The sequence below is a fragment of the Myripristis murdjan genome, chromosome 22 (genome assembly GCF_902150065.1).
Source record: "Myripristis murdjan chromosome 22, fMyrMur1.1, whole genome shotgun sequence".
NCBI lineage: Eukaryota > Metazoa > Chordata > Actinopteri > Holocentriformes > Holocentridae > Myripristis > Myripristis murdjan.
In genome coordinates, this window is record NC_044001.1 from 11,586,059 (window position 1) to 11,604,512 (window position 18,454).

The following is an 18,454-nucleotide window of genomic DNA, read 5'->3' on the forward strand; positions in this document are numbered from 1 at the left end:
ACTAATCTCCTGTCCCACCACACCTCATAGTAGCCTATTTTGACCATGGGTCTAGCACCTGAAGAGTCCCACCAGTCGTTAAGAAGCCCCAAGACCCTGTAGGTCTAAAATATCTCCTTTGGCAAGAGGATTACCTTTAGGCTAAGAGATTTATGTTCAGTTTCCAGCATGGGAGACTCTTGCTCTCTTAAACACTCATTATACTAATTCTATCCATAAAGACAGAGGTAACTAAAGCCTTTAGAGCACAGCAATGACCAAACATAAAACAAAACACAGCACAAAGAAGCTACTGAAATATTAAGAACCAGTGACTCTGTATGGCCACGGGCTCAGTAACTGGACTCTTCCATGTCACAGACAGGAGACCAACAGACTACACACTGTCTTCGGTTACTCTGATACCCGGAGGGACAAAGCAGTAAGCGGTGTGAGACATCTTAAATGATGTAACCCACTGTGGTGGGACGAGGACATCATGGCTGACAGAGATGAACAGATTTCACTGCAATTTGGCTTTCATTGCTGGACCTAGAATGTCTAACTTCACACAGACTAACTACATCCAGAAAACACTGAGCAGCCCTTTGTCTGATTAAAAAAATGACATATTTTAATAGAAAACTGACACCAATGTTGTAATAAGGGTCAAAAAAACATCTGCCCCATTTCTAATTTATTCCAAAGAAACTAGGAGATTATATCATGGCAATTTGGCAAGGGATAGATTGTATCCATCATGGTATTTTGCTTATTTTGTCAGTAAAATTGAAAGAAAATTCATATATCTTGTTGATTTTGTCACATTAGCTATGGCGTACACATATATGAATTCTGACAATCTGATAAAAGAAGTCTCATTGCAAATAGACAAATCATGTCTGTTTTGTCGAGCATACGTTATACTCAATGTAGTAGCCTAAATAGTAAAAAACAAGATAAATGTGAGAACAATATCCTTCACAGAGTAGAGCTGCATTTATCAGTGTTTATGGTATACCAGAGTGCATATAATTCATTTCCAGACCTTGTGTTTGTGACAACATTTTTTATAGAACAAAATTATAGATCGATAACTTCAGTCATTGATGTTTTTACTAACTAAACATAACTTAAGAAATAGAACATAACTTTATACATTTTTAAATATGCTGGTACAATTCAGTACAAAAATAAAGGCAATGTAATGTCTCCATACACAGACACCATCATTTCATCAGTCGCATACTGGCACTCAAAAACAGATGAATCCTGGGGGAGGCATTCAGCCACGTGTTCCTCTTACATAACAAAGCTTGTATTGGAAATACTGCAATGACCTTTTTTTTAAAAAAAAAAAAAAAAAAAAAAAAAAAAATCAGGAATACAGTGGAATTTAAGGTTTTGATTGAAGAGTCTGTGGACTGTACGTGGACATTTTCCAGAAGTGTAACCTCAATAACCACTAGATGGAGCTTTGGATCCATTGGAGTCACCAGTCACATTAATGAGATCCCAAGGGTGTTAAGATGAGATCCAAAAAAGGTCTTGGTCCCTGTTGAACACACAGTACCTGTATATGCCTCAGGAACACTTCTAGCTTGTTTGACTCTGCTGTCTTGACCGACTTTGTGCACATTCAGAGCAGCTATGTAGTCGCATCCAATGTCTTTATACATGTCAAAGTCATGCATGCCAATAATAAGCACACCTCGATGATGGTTATTCCGACACAAAATCACAATGTCCTCTTAGAAAGCAGAGTAGCCCATGTGGTCTCTTTCTCCTCCCATGCAGTGATACTGAAACATCCAGGACTATCACACCTTCTCAATCCTTGCCAATTGCACCGTGCCAGGCAAACAGTCCTCATATTGACTGAGAAAGGTGCATACAAATACAGGAAGACCCCAAATCTCACAGTTTGTTATTGGGTGTCCTCTCATGTCCGTGAATAGGAAATGTATGTAAATCATCCAGAGCGCATTGTCTTTATAACTCCCACATACAAATACAAGCTCACTCGCTCTCCTTCTGTCTCTTCTTCTCAAACACACACACAAACACACAAATCACACTCGCTCATCTGCTGTCTTGACTGGGTCGCTTGCTTGTAAAAGGTAGCGTGTGCTATGATTTATCCCCTTGGAGTACCTAAACGAAAGACAAAATCTGTTACAAATAATTGAAATGAGCTCTTGGAAATAGTTTGTTTTAGTATGTGCGTGCATGATTTTATCATTGGATATGCCTCATCTTTCCTTTCGTGATGCTTACCTACCTGGTTGCGAGCTTTGTGGGATTTCTGCATCCACACTCTCCACTGGTCGTACAACTTCATGGACATGCCGCTGCAGCCGTAGGCGTGTTTCCGCACCCAGCTGAAGAACTGCTTCAGCTCCCTCCGCAGGGTGGAGTTGGAGTCTCCGCTGGACTTTGAGTCGCAGGAGCCCGACATCAGCCGCTCTGCGTGAAAGAAGAGGATGGGAGAGGGAGCGAGAAAGACAGTGGATTTGACTTTTGGTGTTAAAACATCTCAGGTCACTGAGAGAGGACACAGCGGAGTCAGAAAAAAGTTTTGTGTATGGTAGCTTGAGGTAAAAATGGTTAAAAGTCCAGGTAATATATGCACTGTTTAATCAGAAGTACTTTTTTTTTTTTTTTTTGCTTCATCCTCGTCAGAATTAATTTGCTGAGTTGAATTTTCAGAGGTGAGTGCAATTTCTGTCCTCTGTGGGCCGCCATAAGGGATTCGTAGGAACCTATGACCACAGTATTCTTTTCTGTACATTCTAGCCCAGAAAAAAACCAAGCCTTTTTTTAAGAAATCTGTAAGCAGCCTGAAGCAGTAGAAAATGTTGGCATCAACAGAGGCCAGCAGTGGAAGAATGTGCCGGCCTCACACAAATCCTGGCTTCAGTGAAAAATAAAACATTCAGTATCTCATATATATCAACAATTGATGGTGATAGACGGGTTGGGGACATAGTGCGAGGAAAACAGCACCATGTGTAATATCAGCTGTGAGTTTCCAACAGAGTTTCTACACATTGTCATATGCGGAATATCATGATTAAAATTTAAAAAAAAAAAAAAAAAAAAATTTAATTATTCCAGAAAGGACAAAAAACAAATCAGATCAAAGTGCCAAAAAATGTCCGTTGACTTAAGGAAAACTGCACCAAAAATGCACAAAAAAACCCACTTACCACAATGCAAGCAAAACATTCAGGGTGTTTCTGTGTGATTTGGTGAGGTTTCCAGTCTGCTGTGATCTTCCCTGCAGCACCCCAATACAACAGCCTCCAACACATATCCATCCAGCCGAATTGTGTTATGGTGTCAGGACTGGAAACTTCACCAAATCACAAGTGGGCATATGGGATTTTTTTTTTCATTTGGGTGAATTGCTCCTTTAATATCTTTTCCTGAAGTGTGTGTGTGTGTGTGTGTGTGTGTGTGTGTGTGTGTGTGCGTGTGCTCACCACTGAGGGGCGTGGATGCAGCGGTGGGATGGCTCCACTCGCTCCAGATTCCAGCTTTGCGCGAGCCATAAATGCCCACAGGGTTACAGCGAACCTGAAGAATACACAACATCATTAACTAATTAACCACTAAAACTTTGAACTACATTAACCTGTTAATGAACATATGTACACACACACACACACGCACACACACATAAACCAATGTCCATACCATACCTGGACAAAATAAACTGTTCCTGGTCTCAGTCCCGCCAGTCGACAAGATGTCTGGTTACCAACATCATCCATCACCTACATGGAAAAAGACACACACACACACACACACACACACACACACACAAGCATAGAAAACTTTAGTCCTCTAGGCCCGACCACAATCTCAAACACGAATGGGCAAAAACTGAGGTGTGAGCCAAGAGCAAGATGAAGAAAACACAACTGCAAATCACGCACAGACCTAAACATGCATGCACGCCACACTGTTTAGTAGCGTTTAATCAGCATGTTTATAAAAAATTTTAACATGATTGTGTCCTCCGGGGAAAATCTGCTCTCTCTTAGCGGTTGTAAATCTATGGACACACAAGTCTCACACACACACACACACACACACACACACACACACACACACACACACATACACACACAAGCATGCCACAGGTACACATCTACACAAACATGCAGACAGGAGGAGCAGGCAAACATAGAGACAGATGCGCGCGCACACACACACACACACACACACACACACACAAGCTAATAAGCCTCTCTCTGTCCCCACTTTCATAACCACTTTTGCTCTGGCATTCTGTCTGTAAACACTTGCCTCGAACAACTACAACAGAAAACAGAGCTCAGAAATTACAGGCATTGGAGGGCTAATGATTTGACATGAGGAAGCCAAATCCAGGAGTTGCTGCCGAGCTTCTTTATTGCCATATTGAAGACATTAACAGTCGAGATGTATTCCTTCATTCCTCAGCATGACCTCATGATTAGGGCTGGTTCAGAGGGAGATGGCGTTTGTTTTCACCACGAAGCCCTTAAAGACACTTGGATTTAAGTCTCCGCTCTTCCCTCAAAACGGTCTCATCCCTTCACTCTCTCTCCTCTCCTCTCCTCTCCACTCCACTCCCCTTCTTTTCTTTTTCCATTTGCGAGCAAAGACTTGCTTATATTACATCTGTGTAATTCCCCCTTAATTACTGAAGAATCTTCACTCTTACCCAGAGGACTCAAAAGAATTCTGGGAAGCGCCATCTGTGTAGTTTGAAGGATTCGCATTGTGTTGTGCCGCAATAAATCTGAGTCGTCCTGTCCTCCAAGTTAGAGTGGAGGTAACCCAGGTGTGCACACTGCCTTCGGTGCAAATGACGGATTGATGAAATTTTTTGAATGGCCAAAGCATTAACTCATTTGGCAACGCAGGCCTCAATCAGCCTAGATTAGAGGTGATTACAACATAAGGATGGGAAACAGCTGGGACAGTGCTGTGGTGAGGTATCTGTGTGTGTGTGAGTGAAAGAGAGCTTGTGTCTGTGTACATACTGCATGTCTGCATGTATGTGCCAGCATGTGCCTGTTTGCCTGTGTCTTTGTGTCGCCGTGTGTCCTTCACCTTCCAGTCTTGGCTGTTCTCCAGTCTGTAGCGGATCTGGTACTTGGCCTGAAACAGGAAGTCTTTGAGGGCGGGCGGGACTTCCCAGCGAACACTCAGCTGGTCCTCCAGCTCCCCGACACGACTCACAGTCACACCTGATGGGGGGTCCGTAGTCACTGGATGAAAAGGAGGAGGAGGAGGATGCGGGAGGTTATTAAGAGGTTTTTGCTCCTGTCTCCATTTCCACTGCATGAAGAATAACCATGAAGCATATGAAGAGTGCAAGATTATTATAGTTTTTGCATTTTTCACTAGCTTTCATTTTTATTTCATTGTAACTTTTTGTTGTCAAATCGAGTTTAATTAATATGTAAAGCAGGTTTGCTAGTGATTTTTTTTTTTAAAAATGCTTCATTTTAGTATAGTTTTTATAAGTTTCAGTGTTAGTTTTAGTCTTTTGCAATATGGGGAATTTGTCCGGGGCAAGATTAAATAAAAGTCAAAAAAGTTTTGTGTACCAAAAACTCAAGAAAACATCACAACATCTCAAAAAAATGTATTCAGTTGGGACAGATGAACAACCATGCACAAAACACAACTATAAAAGATGTGGCCAGTGTGTTTGTGTGATTAACCAGTAAAGTAAGTGCACACAACAATAACAGAACATAAAATGTAGATATGGGCTCATTTATGTAAAAAGATGCAGCCTTAAGTGTAAAATGTGGGCAACTCTGCGTCTGCGGTGAGATGCAGGTAGTGCGCCAGGTAAAAATGAATCAACACGTCTGGGGATACGGTTGCCTCGTGCTTCGTCGTGCTGCCAGGCCTGAGCTTACTGATACGGCCATGTGCACCTCTGTGTTTTTCCAAATTGCAGTTTCCATTGTTTTTTTGTTTTCATTGTTTGTTTGTTTTTTTCTTTCAGGTTGTGATTGCCACTGGCTGTGTTGTAGCGCTCTAATGATGATGTTCACATCCCTGCAAGTGCTGTCACTTGCAGAGAGTGGTCCTAGGACCAAGGAGCAGTTCATTATTTATTGATTCAGTTGATTTCATTGATTATCTGTGGGATCCAGGGGTTTCCACTGATAGATGACAGAGGTGGAAAGAGTATTACAAACTGCTACTCAAGTAGAGGTACTGTTACTTTGCAGTTATTTTACTTAAACAGAAGTAGAGGTACTGCTGTAAAAAAAAAAAAAAAAAAAAAACTATTGAGTTCCTTTGAGGAGAGAACATGCTTCAAACTGCACTCTTTTAAAGGGGCATTCTGCAAAATCGCTGAGGGTTGATTGAAGTGAGGACCCTGTAGACTCAACTGACAAGTGTGGAATAAGCATATAATTATGGTTGAGTCAACATGGTTCTCATTGTCAGGTCAGCTCACTGATATTTCCCCCCTTTTTTCCACACTTATGCCACATTTTTGCAAGTTGAGTCTAAATGGTCCTCACTCTCATCGGCCATGTGCAGTTTATCATTGTGCACCTTTTATTGTGACACTTGGGCATGACAGAAAGCAGAGCCAACAAAGCAGAACCAGATTCCTGTTCTCATCTTTGCTGGCTGAGCTTTTATTGTGAAAGGTTCCAGAATCTGTTATTGATCAGTTCTTCTATGTAATGGATACGATTTGAAATGTAGAGAAGTACAAAACTCAAAGAAAAATGCACTGTACTGTACAAGTAAAAGTAAAATTGCTGACTATGAAAAATATTCAAAAAAACGTTCAAGTATATAAAAAGCTACTCAATTACAGTAACGTGAGTAAATGTAATTAGTTACTTCCACCTCTTCCAAATGATTAATACTTTCTAAGCATACAATACCTATGAAACTAATGCCAGTAGAGACTTGATTCCAGATCCTACTGGTATGCCAGCGGGATGAAGAAATAACTTAATTTAAGAGATAAGAATGACATGTTTAGGTGTAACAGCGAGTTGGAAGGCTGCTCAGCACGGGCAGAGGTCTGCGCTCCCCACTTATCTTCTGGTTTCTGAAAAGCTTGACTCGAAGCTGGAGGCTTTTCATCTGACAACAATTATCCCTTTTGACTTACAAACATGTGGTGGCAGACCATATTTTAACTTCACGTTTTGTTTTGAGCTATTGAGATCATTTCGGCATCCAACTCAATTTCATTTCATAATGTCATCCCTTACAAATAAACACACAAGATGACCCAAGGGAGAAAGAAAAGACAGAAGCATGAGAAGAAGATGGGAAACTCCGAGTAAAAGGGAAAAAAAAGCTCTTCACAGGAGAGGCGCAGGAGGACGTAAAAATGTTTCGGTGCTCTGATAGTTTGAGGAAGTGAAATCAAATGTATTATCCCTTTATATGACAACAGTGATAATATAAAATAATATTTTACAGGTGAACCACTGGTAAAATATGCCGTGTGTCTTTTCCAAAACATCCACATGTCAGTGTAAGACACCAACACAAATTGCATTTAATCTCTTGGTTCAGAGGATTCCCCATGGCTGTGGAATGCAGAAAGCTGTAGGTGTTTCCGCCTCGCCTTCATAACTGATTGGACATGACCCTAGACATGAGTCACTCACAGCCCTCAACGCAGGTGTGGCTGCTTTGTTTCATGTTTTAGCGGTGGGTGATAATGGAAACTGCTCTATGAAAGACTGGCAAGGCAACGTGGAAACAAATGCACGGAGCACCCGAGTCCGCCTACAACTCTCCGTTTCCATACTGTTGCTATGCCCTGCCCTGGCCTCGGGGGGAAGTGTGTGTGTCTGTGTGCATGCATATGTGTGTATGTGCATGCTTGTGTGCATACATTGGGGGAAAGGAAGGGATTACAATTTGATGGACACTTGTTTCCTTGCCAGTGACGTTTTCACCCCTGAAACTCTATATGGTTCTCTCACAGCACATTTCCCTAACGCCGCGTTCAAGTGAACCAGGTGAGGAGTTCCAGGCTAATCAGATTGTATTATTTCAGGTCCAAGTCTTAAAGCCTCAAAGCTCAAACTCCTCGAGCCTCGGGGGTCTTCAGAAGGCTTGGAGGCAGGATTAGGTTAGAGGATCAGCCTGGAACATTCCTTCACTACATAAAAGGAAGCTAGTGAGCATGTTAGTGTGTGTGCGTGCATGTGTGTTTTTTTGTGCAGCCGGTGTGTCCAGTGAGCATGAGTAAAAAGAAAATGAGCTCAGCGAAAGACAGGGCGTTTCCTATCTCTTGACATCAGTCATACACCTACGCCTGCCCAGGTGTCTGCATGTGTAAGGATATGTGTTTGTCTGTGTGCATGTGTGTGTGTGTGTGTGTGTGTGTGTGGTGAGTGTGCATGCGTGCATATTCGTGATAATCAGAGATTGGAAGGGTCCTCTCTTGTTGCACTCTCCACTTCCTTAAACCTCACTAAACCCCTGGGTGGAACTAAAGGTTGAGAACGTGTAACATGGCTTTAAAAGGGAAAACCTCTCAAATGGTATTAACATTAAGCCCGTTTAGTGTTTGCGAACAACTTTCTCCCAAAGCCGGAACCCGGTGAACCAAAACTTGAACCTTGAACGGAGAGCGGCATCCCTCTTTAACCTTTTCCCACCCTGCAAATGAGGCTCGCATCAGCGGGGGGGGAGGTGAGGCCATCCTAGATCAGAGCCTGAGGGTGCACTGACGGGATCTAAGCTTTAAAACAGGGGCTTTAAACAAGAGGGTCAAAGTTCACCCACATACACTCGCATTCTCGCTCCGTCTCTGTCTTTCTCTTTCATTCACTCACCCACGTCTAGGATGTCCATTGTGATGACATCAGAGGTAGCCGAGCCCAGTTGGTTGGAAGCCTCCACCCAGATCTCGTAGGGCGTGAAGAGGGCCAGGTCGCGGGGGATGTAGCAGGAGTAGGGCAGGGTGTGACTGTAGTCCTCACACTCCCTCTCCTTACCGTACCACCTGAGAGGAAGCACGGCGCAAGAAACACTAAAACACCTCATTTCTGTCTCTGTGATAATGCAAACAAGGTTTCTCCTGGTAGAATCTGTTGTATAATGCAAGAGCACAAACAGTAACGGCCCTAACAGCCTTGACAGATTTTTTTTTTTTTTTCATTAAGTCCCCGTCTACCCCCGGTCTGATCGAAATTAAAGATCTCTGTGCAGTCGGTGCACCCGAGGGCGCTGCGGTAGAAAGTGGATCTGCGTTCCTAGCAAGGTTATTATAGTTTTGTATTTTTTCATTAGTTTTTAATTTGTATTTCATTTTGACTTTTTGAAGCAGGCTTGCTAGATTAGTTCAGTTTTATTTTTTCATAATGCTTCATTATGCGCTTTAGTTTAGTCTTTAGTAGTTTCAGTGTTAGGGTTTAGTCTTTTTTTGTAATATGGAGTATTTGTGAGGGGCAAGATTCAAAAAGGTTAGAAAAAGTATCGTGTAATTTTGTGTAATTTAATAATTTTAAAAACATGTCTTCACAGATGAACAACCAAATAAACTGACAAATACGAAAACTTTTTTTTTTTTTGAAAAGCTTCATTTTCATTTTTATTTCAATTAATTTTCCAATGATGTTTTTACACATCCAGTTTTCATTATTTCATTAGATTTTGAAGTGACGAATAACGATAATAACCTTGGTTCCTAGTTTGTTGGCATCATGCAAAACTCTTGTCATTTCTATTTTATTTTTTTCAAATTCTTATTTAAAATGAAAAAAATATGTTTATTACGACAGTTTCTACAGCTGGTCTTCAGTATGCAGCTGTTATTGACATACACTGCAAAAAAAAAAAAAAAATCTGTCTGTCTTTACAATACATGTGGTCTCACATTCAGTCAAATCATATTTTCCTGAAACAAAAGAAAACTTCCGCTGATGGCGTGAAATAATTCCACTTGTTTCCAATTGTGTTTCAACAAGTGCCGACATCTTAAACCCGATCATGTTAAGCAGATCAAACCATTAATGAATCGAAAATGACACTTCAAGAAAACATTCAGGAAAACTGTTGAAACAAGCTGGGTTTGATCTGGAACATGATTTCCGCTTATAGCTTATTGGATTTCATTAGTTTTTTTGTTTTAAGATGAAAGATGGTTTTAAGACTCAGTAGTGGATTAGTAGCTTCAAGTCGGGAAGGGTGGCCTGGATCCTGGATGGGTGGGGAGGTGGAGGAATAGAAGGGAGAAAGGACACCTTTGGGTGGAGGGGCGTTTTTTTTTTCTTTTTCTACTTTCTTTGTCTGTTTTTGCTTCTTATATGACACAAGCTTTTGTTGATGTACTGTTTATTTGAAATAAAAAAAAAAAACAATAAATGAAAATGGAAAATAAAGAATGGATTGTGCATTAAACGACTATTTTCTCTAGTGCAGCTGTACTGTATAATACCTGAGCTTGTACTTGAGTGTGTATTTTGTCCTGATGAAGGTCTCTCCCTGTCCTCCAGGAGCCCAGCGGCAAGTCAGGTCCTTGGTGTTCCGGGACCAACAGGTCAGATTGACCGGCTTCTCTGGAGGCACTGGGAGAGAGAGAGGGAGAGCGATGGAGGGAGACACAGAGGGAGAGAAAGAGACAGAAGGAGAAGGGGAAAGAGACAGTGAAAGGGGGGGGTGACGAGAGCGACAGATGGACAAAAAGTAAATGAAGCAGAGAGGGTTAATGAAGTGTGCAAGAGAGAAAGAGAATTACAGTGAGAGACGCAGGGACATGGGAAGATGCAGACGGTGAGATGAAGGGAAGAGAGGAAGGAGAGAGGAAGAATAGAGGACAGCATGTGGGTCAGAAAGTGAGCTCTTACTTTCAAACTTTTAGGTCAGGGCAAAAAGTTACCTTCAGACATTACTTGAGCCTCCCCTTGAGTGTAATTCACCGACTAGTGATGTTCCTTAGAAATTGGTGTGCTTCTTTTCTGAGTGTGTGCATGTGTGTATGTGTGTGTGCGCGTGTGTGTGTGTGTGTGTGTGTGTGTGCTGTCTGATTTGGTCAGACTCAGGAACCCTGCCAACATTCCTCTTCTCTCAGAACAGAGGGTGCTGAACACCAGTGTCACACAGAGATTAGGATCCTGACTGTAACTCCCTGTGTATGCATGTGTGTGCGCGTTGCGGTGTATGTGTATTTGAGAGTGTGCATGTGTGCGTGTGTGTGTGTGCATGTTGCAAGTGCACACAGGCACATGTGAGCATCCGTTTTTCTTCATGGCTACGTTTTTTGCGACTCCCCAGAAGTCATTTTTCATCTCATCACCCAGCACAGTCTTAGAAAACTGCCACATATTTTCTGCTCTCAAACCCCAATTCTCTCAGTGTTAGAGACTGTGAGTGAAGGAGGAACAAAGACAGCAAAAAGTGTGTGTGTGTGTGTGTGTGTGTGTGTTTGTGTGTGAAAAAGCACATGTCAGACCCATGCCCTATGAGTGATAGTGCGAGTAATGGACCACACAGGTGGTAAAAGCGTCACAGTGACACAGTCATGGAGGCCTCTTGCTGGCCTGAGGGCCGGGGCAGATATACTGCATATAAAATACAGCCGCAAGTGCGGGGGGACAAAATTGCCCCACATTTCTGTTGTTTTTCCCCTATATCTTTCTGTCTTCTTTACATTTTCACCTCCTGTTTTCTTTTCTCTTGGTCCTCTCACTCCTCTCCTGCCCTATGTTTTTCTTCTAACATGCCTTTATTTTACCATTTCCTCACAGAAGAGCAGAGTGGGATCAGCAGATACCACACATTTCCCCCCTGAGAAAATAAAGTTATTCTCTGAGAGGCACCACAGTAACAAAAATACCCAATAGAATACACGGTAAAAATGGAAAAAGTAAAGGAGGAAAAAAAGCCTGACCACGGGATAAATGAAACCAAGCTGAAAAAAATTCTCCTTGGAGTTTGCTATAATGCACGACGCTGTAACCACTGAGTAACATGCTCTGACTTACTGCCGACATAGAGGCAGGAGCCGGCCAAGACGTGTCCCCCGGGGTTGTGACAGACCAGGTTGTCACCGGAGCGCTGCCGGGAGGCGGGGAGCTGGGCCAGCGTCACGCTGAGGGCGGTTGGACTCAGCACGCTGTAGGAGGAGCTGGGCAGTCGCCGGCCATTCAGCGTCCAGAACAGAGAGCTGGCGTGGAGGCCGAGGTCAGGGTTGACCCGACAAGTGGCGGTTAGGCTGGAGCCAATGGGCAGGGCGGGGTCCTGGGGGTAGATGGCTGCCACCTCTGAGGAGGACAAGACATGGATGTTAGAATGAGGCAGCTGAAGAAATGAATTGATATGTTGGAGCTGAATGGAAAATGACAAGCAAAGAGAGGAGGAGGAGGAAGAGGATTGCTCGGTAATGACAGAACAGGATGAAATAGGATGCAAGAGAAGAGAAGAGAAGAGAAGAGAAGAGAAGAGAAGAGAAGAGAAGAGAAGAGAAGAGAAGAGAAGAGCTAACATTCTTCAGGTACACTCAGAAAATAAAGCACATAATTGTACCTTTAGGGGTACAACAGCTAATCACCAGGGCGGTACAAGGTACATTAGAGGGTAGTGGGTGACAATGGGTACTTATTTGGACCTTTGTGGTTTGTACCTTACAGAGAAAAGTCTTGTTCCTATATTATAACTACAACATTGAGTGGATGATTATATTACCTATTTTTCATATCAACAAATCTAGAAAACTTATTTTATCTCATTTATTTATTTATTGATATATTTATTGTATTTGCTCTAGCAAATGCTGTCTCCCGACATTGTACCTAACATTTAGAGGTAACTGTATATATATGTGTACCTTTTACTGCTTGGGAACATATGTGTTGACTCTGAAAAGGGTACACATAATTATCTTGAGGTCCAATAATCAGCCCCAGGAGGTACATTTGTGTAGATTTTACCTTGGGGGACAGAAATGGACTCCTACTTTATCCTTATTTCTGACAGTGTACACTGGCGGGAAAAAAAAGCATGGATGGCCCCCTACCTAAACAAAAGTATGCAAACATGTGCGTAAGAGAAATGACTATGCAGTGAATGAGTGAGAGCCTCCAACACTTTGTCAGACCACTACAAATCTCTGCCTGAGGCCACATCCATTTAACTGCCAGCTGCCTCCGCCGACAGACATTGTGTGGTCTTTTGCGAAGAGCAGCTTTTGAAGAAGTTAATTTGACTGTAACTCCACACCATTATATTTATATCATAACAGCAACCCAGACACAATACTTTACACACATTAACCTGCACCTGAACATGCTGACACACAACCACACTCACACACACGGCCTTGATATCCATGTCATCAGACAGGAAGGGCCCATGATTAGCCAATCATATGCCGATCCAGCTGAATAACAACCATTATTTACTTATTCAGGACATTCTCCTGGATCGGGGTGTGAGGCCCGCCTTCCAGTTTTACCGCCACAGAGATAGACGCAATTACTGCTGTTTATTGTCTCTGCTCAACAAGCTCACAGGAGGAAATGGCTTGTAAAATGTGATTTGTTTGTGGAGGTTTCAGCCCTCTTGATCAGGGCAGGTGAAGAGCTTAACCCTTTGAGAGTGGAATATGAAAATAAAATAGCACACATGCCCATTTAATATTTACTATTCTCTCTGTTGACATAGGCAGGTTATTCCAATTGAGCAAAGGATTTCACAGCAGATTATACACCAATCCTGGAAAATCTTTGCTCCCTCAATACAACAATCAGGGCTTAAAAAAAGACAAACAAACTGATGAGCCTATCCTAAAAAAAAAAAAAAACACAGCTACTTTGCTTTCATGACAGCAATGTTTTTTTAAGAGGGGTGTTTTCCTTTTATTCGGTTGATATCTCATTTTGTAATGAAACTCGTTATTTGCACGGCAGACGAACAGACAAGGACTCAACAGAGCAACAAAAAACAAAACCAACAAATCAAATCCCCGACAAAATGGTCTCAAAACGTCTCAGCATGGACTCAAACAAGATAAACACCGGCTACGGCTGAGTTTAAGCCTTTGTTTGACAGCTGGTGTCTGAGACAGATTGAAAAATGGAAGCCGCTTTTTGACACTCATGGTTATGCTGTCAGTCTTCAAGGGTGGCATGAAAGGCCTGTAATGCCCCCCTGTTTCTAAAGCGCTGTTTACTGTTCAATCGTCCATGCGGCAGTTCAAAAGAACACTGTGTTTTCCTCTGTCCGCTGTACAAAACAGATACGTGTGGACCATTTAGACAGGACAATGTCAGCGAGTGAACTGAAAGGAGAAGTCATGCAACATTTAGTGACAGGGAGCCATTCAACGCCCTCTGAAAAGAGAGTATAAGGAGACAACGGCAATTTTGTCTTTACATTTTAGGCATTTAACTGATGCACTTATCCAGAGCAACATAAAGGAGGTGTGACAACACAATAGGCTCAAATTCCTGGATCACCTGTATTTACAACAGTCATTAAAAAGTAGTGAAAGGGTCAGAGCCACATTACCCTGACATCAGATGTATCAAAACCATCCTTGAAATAACAAATGATAGTGAAGTGCTGAAGAAAGTAAGAACTGCTTTTTAAACTTCAGGACAGGAGAGTAGAGCAACTACAGGAGGGAGATTTGAAAAATGTAAATGTGATTCAGAGGAGAAATTAATTTCAGGCTGAACTCCATGTATTAATCTGTCATAGGAGGTGGAGACATTTTCCCAGCCTATTTTTTTTTTTTCTGTATGTAAGTGTATAATTTTTTCTGGTATTATAAATGTGTCTGTTTTCTGTGCTGACAGGTCTTAAAGACTTAAAAAGTGCTCCTGGCTTCTGTAGTCAAATTATATGTACTGTGCTAAAATCCAATTATATGTTACTTTATGCACAGTAAGCTATTCCACGCCATAAAAAGCTTTTTTATTATTATGGCAATCTGTAAAGCATACAGTGAGTGAAGGGCATAAAGGCACCATTATTAGAGTGAATAAAATAGTAATGACCTATTAGGCCTTATAATAAACAGCTGGGCAGCTTTATGATAAAGGCCCGTGGGCCCCCAAAATAGACTTTCCTCTAGCTGTCTCTTTCAAAGGATGAGCAAAAGGAGAAGCTGACGAAAGGTTTCCTCTTCATCAATGAGCTCACCAATAATAATAATAATAATAAAATAATCCTGCCACTTACGAGGAGCGTACATAACTTTGTTTTATTTACATTACTGTGCATTAAGCTGCCGGTTAACGCTCTCCGAGACCCGACCTAATGATGTCACTGTTTTGTTGCGGTCCGTAAAGCCCCATGCTCCATGTGTTAAACGAATTATGGCCTGACTTGTTGAAATTCAACCTCCTGGGAGGGTTTGCTCTGCAGCAATACCGGGGCATACGACCCATACTTCACCGCTACCCCATCAATAATGCACGCTCCCGAATGCCAGAGACCTGTCAGATGACAACGTGTCATTTTGTCATTTTTTTAATGTGTCCAGAAGTTGATCATGGACCCAAAATGACAGCGTCCCGAGCAAGTGAACTCAATATTATGTAAGGGAAGAATCTATGGAATTGCAGTTATTTTGCACAGATTTTTTTCATTGCTCTGCATTAAGCCATGTAACATATCCAATGAGAAAAAAAAAAAATCAATGTTGTATTCCTATATATTCCATCAGGGACTTTCATAGCATATGTATCTGCGTATAGCATCTGTGGTAATGATTTTTAAAGACCCATTTCAACCTACTGTGGTATCCCAATAATCTTCCTTTAATATTCCTACAGGGGCTTATATTGTGTCTATGGTTGTCAACAGTGGGGTTATATTGACCTTGTGGGTTGTAAATGCTTTTTAAATCCCATATAATATCACTATGTATCCTCACAGAAACTTGTGGTATTGGTGTGATACTTGCATTGTGCCCTTCCAAAATTTGCTAGATGATTATTGGTGCTTTTTAGTAATAGTCTAATTTTATCCTCGCCTTATAACATTCACAGCTTGGACTTTCTAATCAATTTCATAGAGGGTTTTTCACAGTAAGAGCTCTGTAGTGCCTCAACTTGTGTGTTGATCTCGGCACGCTGAGAACCAAACTGCAGCCCATGCAAACCAACCAAACCCTCCACCACCAAGACTTTGCGCATCGATGGACATCTATGTGCAACTTACGTGATGAGAAGGACAGCACGCCGGGGACGTACAGCGTGAGGAACACCAAGCAGATTTCCAATTCGGATTTCATCTTTCCAAGGAAGTTTGTCTTGAATCCTCGCCTCTGCGTTGTTGTGATCTCGCTTTTGGACGCTTCTATCGATCCTGGATAGTAATTACGCACGCTGGAAAGAGGAAAAGCAGCACGGGTTCAAGCTGAATGCTCCGGATTTTATTAACAAGACAATTCTCTGAAGCAGAGGGACGCTCTAGAAAAAGTGTGACCCAGTGGAAAAAGTCGGCCTCTGGGAAGTCATAAGGGCAACCGTCCTCAATAAAGGGTAAAACAATGGGACTATCACGTCCTGTTTGGAGCCTTTTCTCTTCTTAATGCTTCCTGCAGCTAAATCATACACAAGTTCATACTTTCTAAGCCCCTCCTCTCTCTCTTCCCACACAGTCGCCAGTCATTTCCCCCCTCTTTCCGTCCTTTCCTTGCTTTTCTCTGTCTCTCCCCCCTCAGTGATGGGTAGGAGAGACAGAGCCATTCACTTTCACTGAATCACTCTTGTCTCCCTTACTTTCCATGCCTCAGGTTGCTGCTTTTCTATTTTTTCCCCCCTAGGAGGCTGTTGAGTCACTGAGTCTTACAGGAAAGGTCTCCAAATCCAAATGAGTCTCTCTTTCTGTGCTTCTCCCTCTCTCTGTCTCTCTCTGTCTTCCTTTTTCTCCAGGCCTGGTGAGTGTGAGAGAGATCCTCTGTTTTCATTATAAGGAGAGCTCTTTGAACCCACCAGTAGTTTCATGTATGATGTTCCCTATTTGAATTATGTTTGTTTTGACCCAGGGAGGACAGACGATGAGAGGCTTTTATTATGAAGTGTTGAATAACTCAAGTAGCCTTGGGGGCTACTGTACAAGATATTATACTGGCACTGATATGCAACTAATTCAGAAATCTGTGTCACATGGTAAAGACCCTAAATCTCTTTATGACTGCGCTGCAACAAAGTCCAAAAATTTAGTCATGGCTGTTGAATCAAAGAATAGATTTCTCATAACTTGAGATGTAAATTATGTCAGCTTTCTTTCTAAATATCTCATATAAGGGAATTTGATTACTTTGCCCATGACAGAAATGATATATGAGGCGAGGAGAGGTCAGATAAGTAGGGCTAAATAGCAGTGTCACTTTTTTTAACCTTTAACCATTGAAAACTGCCACTGGGCCCAATAAACTGGAGGTTTTCTATGTCACATTAAAAAAAATGAAACACTACAGAAAGTTAAACTGTTTAAATGTAATATTTTAAAGGCTAATACATGATCATACTGTGTGGGTAACACTGCAAGTGTAGCAATGTTTAAGAAATACGACACACTTTATATTCATAAGCAACACAGGCACAGCCACCTTGGCTTAATGTAAACAATGACATCACAGGTTTGGTTAGTTTGCTTACAGTCTTAGTGATAAAATATGCAGTGAGTGGGTCACTGCGGAAAAATTGCCCCTGACAGCATGAATAAAGACCCCGATTGGAATTGAGGCTAATGAGGCTACAGATCAGCTTTCGAAAGATGTCCAACATTTGACTCCATTTTACACGATTTGAGTAGTTTACAAGCTTCAAAACTACACCAGTTACCCAAAAACTCCAACAGGATTGTAGCCACAGAAACATCTGTACAGAGTATCCATGGCATAGCAGAACTGCAACCATATACCAGCATATAAAAATCGGATTAGATTTGTGGTGAAATTCTGCCCCTAACAAGCAATTAAATGTTTCATGCTCACTGGGTAAATCAAAACTGACATTGAAAACACCCTTCGTGTTTCCAGCTTTGGTTAGCAGAGTGTTTGTCTTCCGTAACCATGGAGTCGCGTGCTTTTGGCACAAAGTAGTTGAAATGCCGCCAGTAAATTTGATTAAAATTCAACAAAATTAACCTGACTTCTTGACTGTGGAGTGATATGATTAGACGTCAAATAACACACACTAGGATATGTTCATCAGCCAGTCGGAGTGGAAGGATTCAACAAAGCTGTGTAATAATGCAGAAAAGGATTTTCACAGAGCGAGAAGGGCAGCTCACTTTTCTACTGAAGAAGAGTTGCCCTTAGGCACAGTTTTGGTATCAGCTGAGAGGAATCCAGTCAGGATTTCTGTGGGAGTCCTGTGACGCATGCAGGATTCACCCAGTCTGTCATCATCAGCTCTAACAGGCCCTGGAGACAAGAAGCCAGCAGGGAGAAGACTGAGGAGCGGCAGCAGGGAGACACTATACAATCACATTAGGTCACATTGGGATTGAG

The 18,454-nt window shown here is 42.0% G+C and overlaps 1 protein-coding gene across 2 annotated transcripts; it reads right to left on the minus strand.

Moving 5' to 3' along the window:
• Positions 1 to 1,415: 1,415 nt before the first annotated feature.
• crlf1a (cytokine receptor-like factor 1a) lies at positions 1,416 to 16,450 on the minus strand. Of its 2 annotated transcripts, none has more exons than XM_030044721.1 (9): positions 16,153 to 16,450; positions 11,970 to 12,248; positions 10,424 to 10,553; positions 8,820 to 8,989; positions 5,086 to 5,243; positions 3,684 to 3,758; positions 3,465 to 3,558; positions 2,261 to 2,445; positions 1,416 to 2,133 (listed from the first exon to the last, which is right to left on the minus strand). In XM_030044721.1, the coding sequence occupies exons 1-9, from the start codon at positions 16,223 to 16,225 to the stop codon at positions 2,110 to 2,112; spliced, it is 1,188 nt and encodes a 395-aa protein (XP_029900581.1). In that variant the 5' UTR covers positions 16,226 to 16,450; the 3' UTR covers positions 1,416 to 2,109. The 2 variants fall into 2 exon arrangements, with proteins under 2 accessions (XP_029900581.1, XP_029900582.1); XM_030044722.1 differs by having other exon boundaries at positions 2,257 to 2,445.
• Positions 16,451 to 18,454: the final 2,004 nt, after the last annotated feature.

Coding starts and splice junctions, on each gene's coding strand:
- crlf1a (XM_030044721.1), bottom strand. CDS start 16,225: ATGAAATCCGAATTGGAAATCTGCTTGGTGTTCCTCACGCTGTACGTC. Junction 2,446..3,464: donor TGCATCCACGCCCCTCAGTG/GTGAGCACACGC, acceptor TCTTTCACGCAG/AGCGGCTGATGTCGGGCTCC. Junction 2,134..2,260: donor CCCACAAAGCTCGCAACCAG/GTAGGTAAGCAT, acceptor TCTTTCGTTTAG/GTACTCCAAGGGGATAAATC.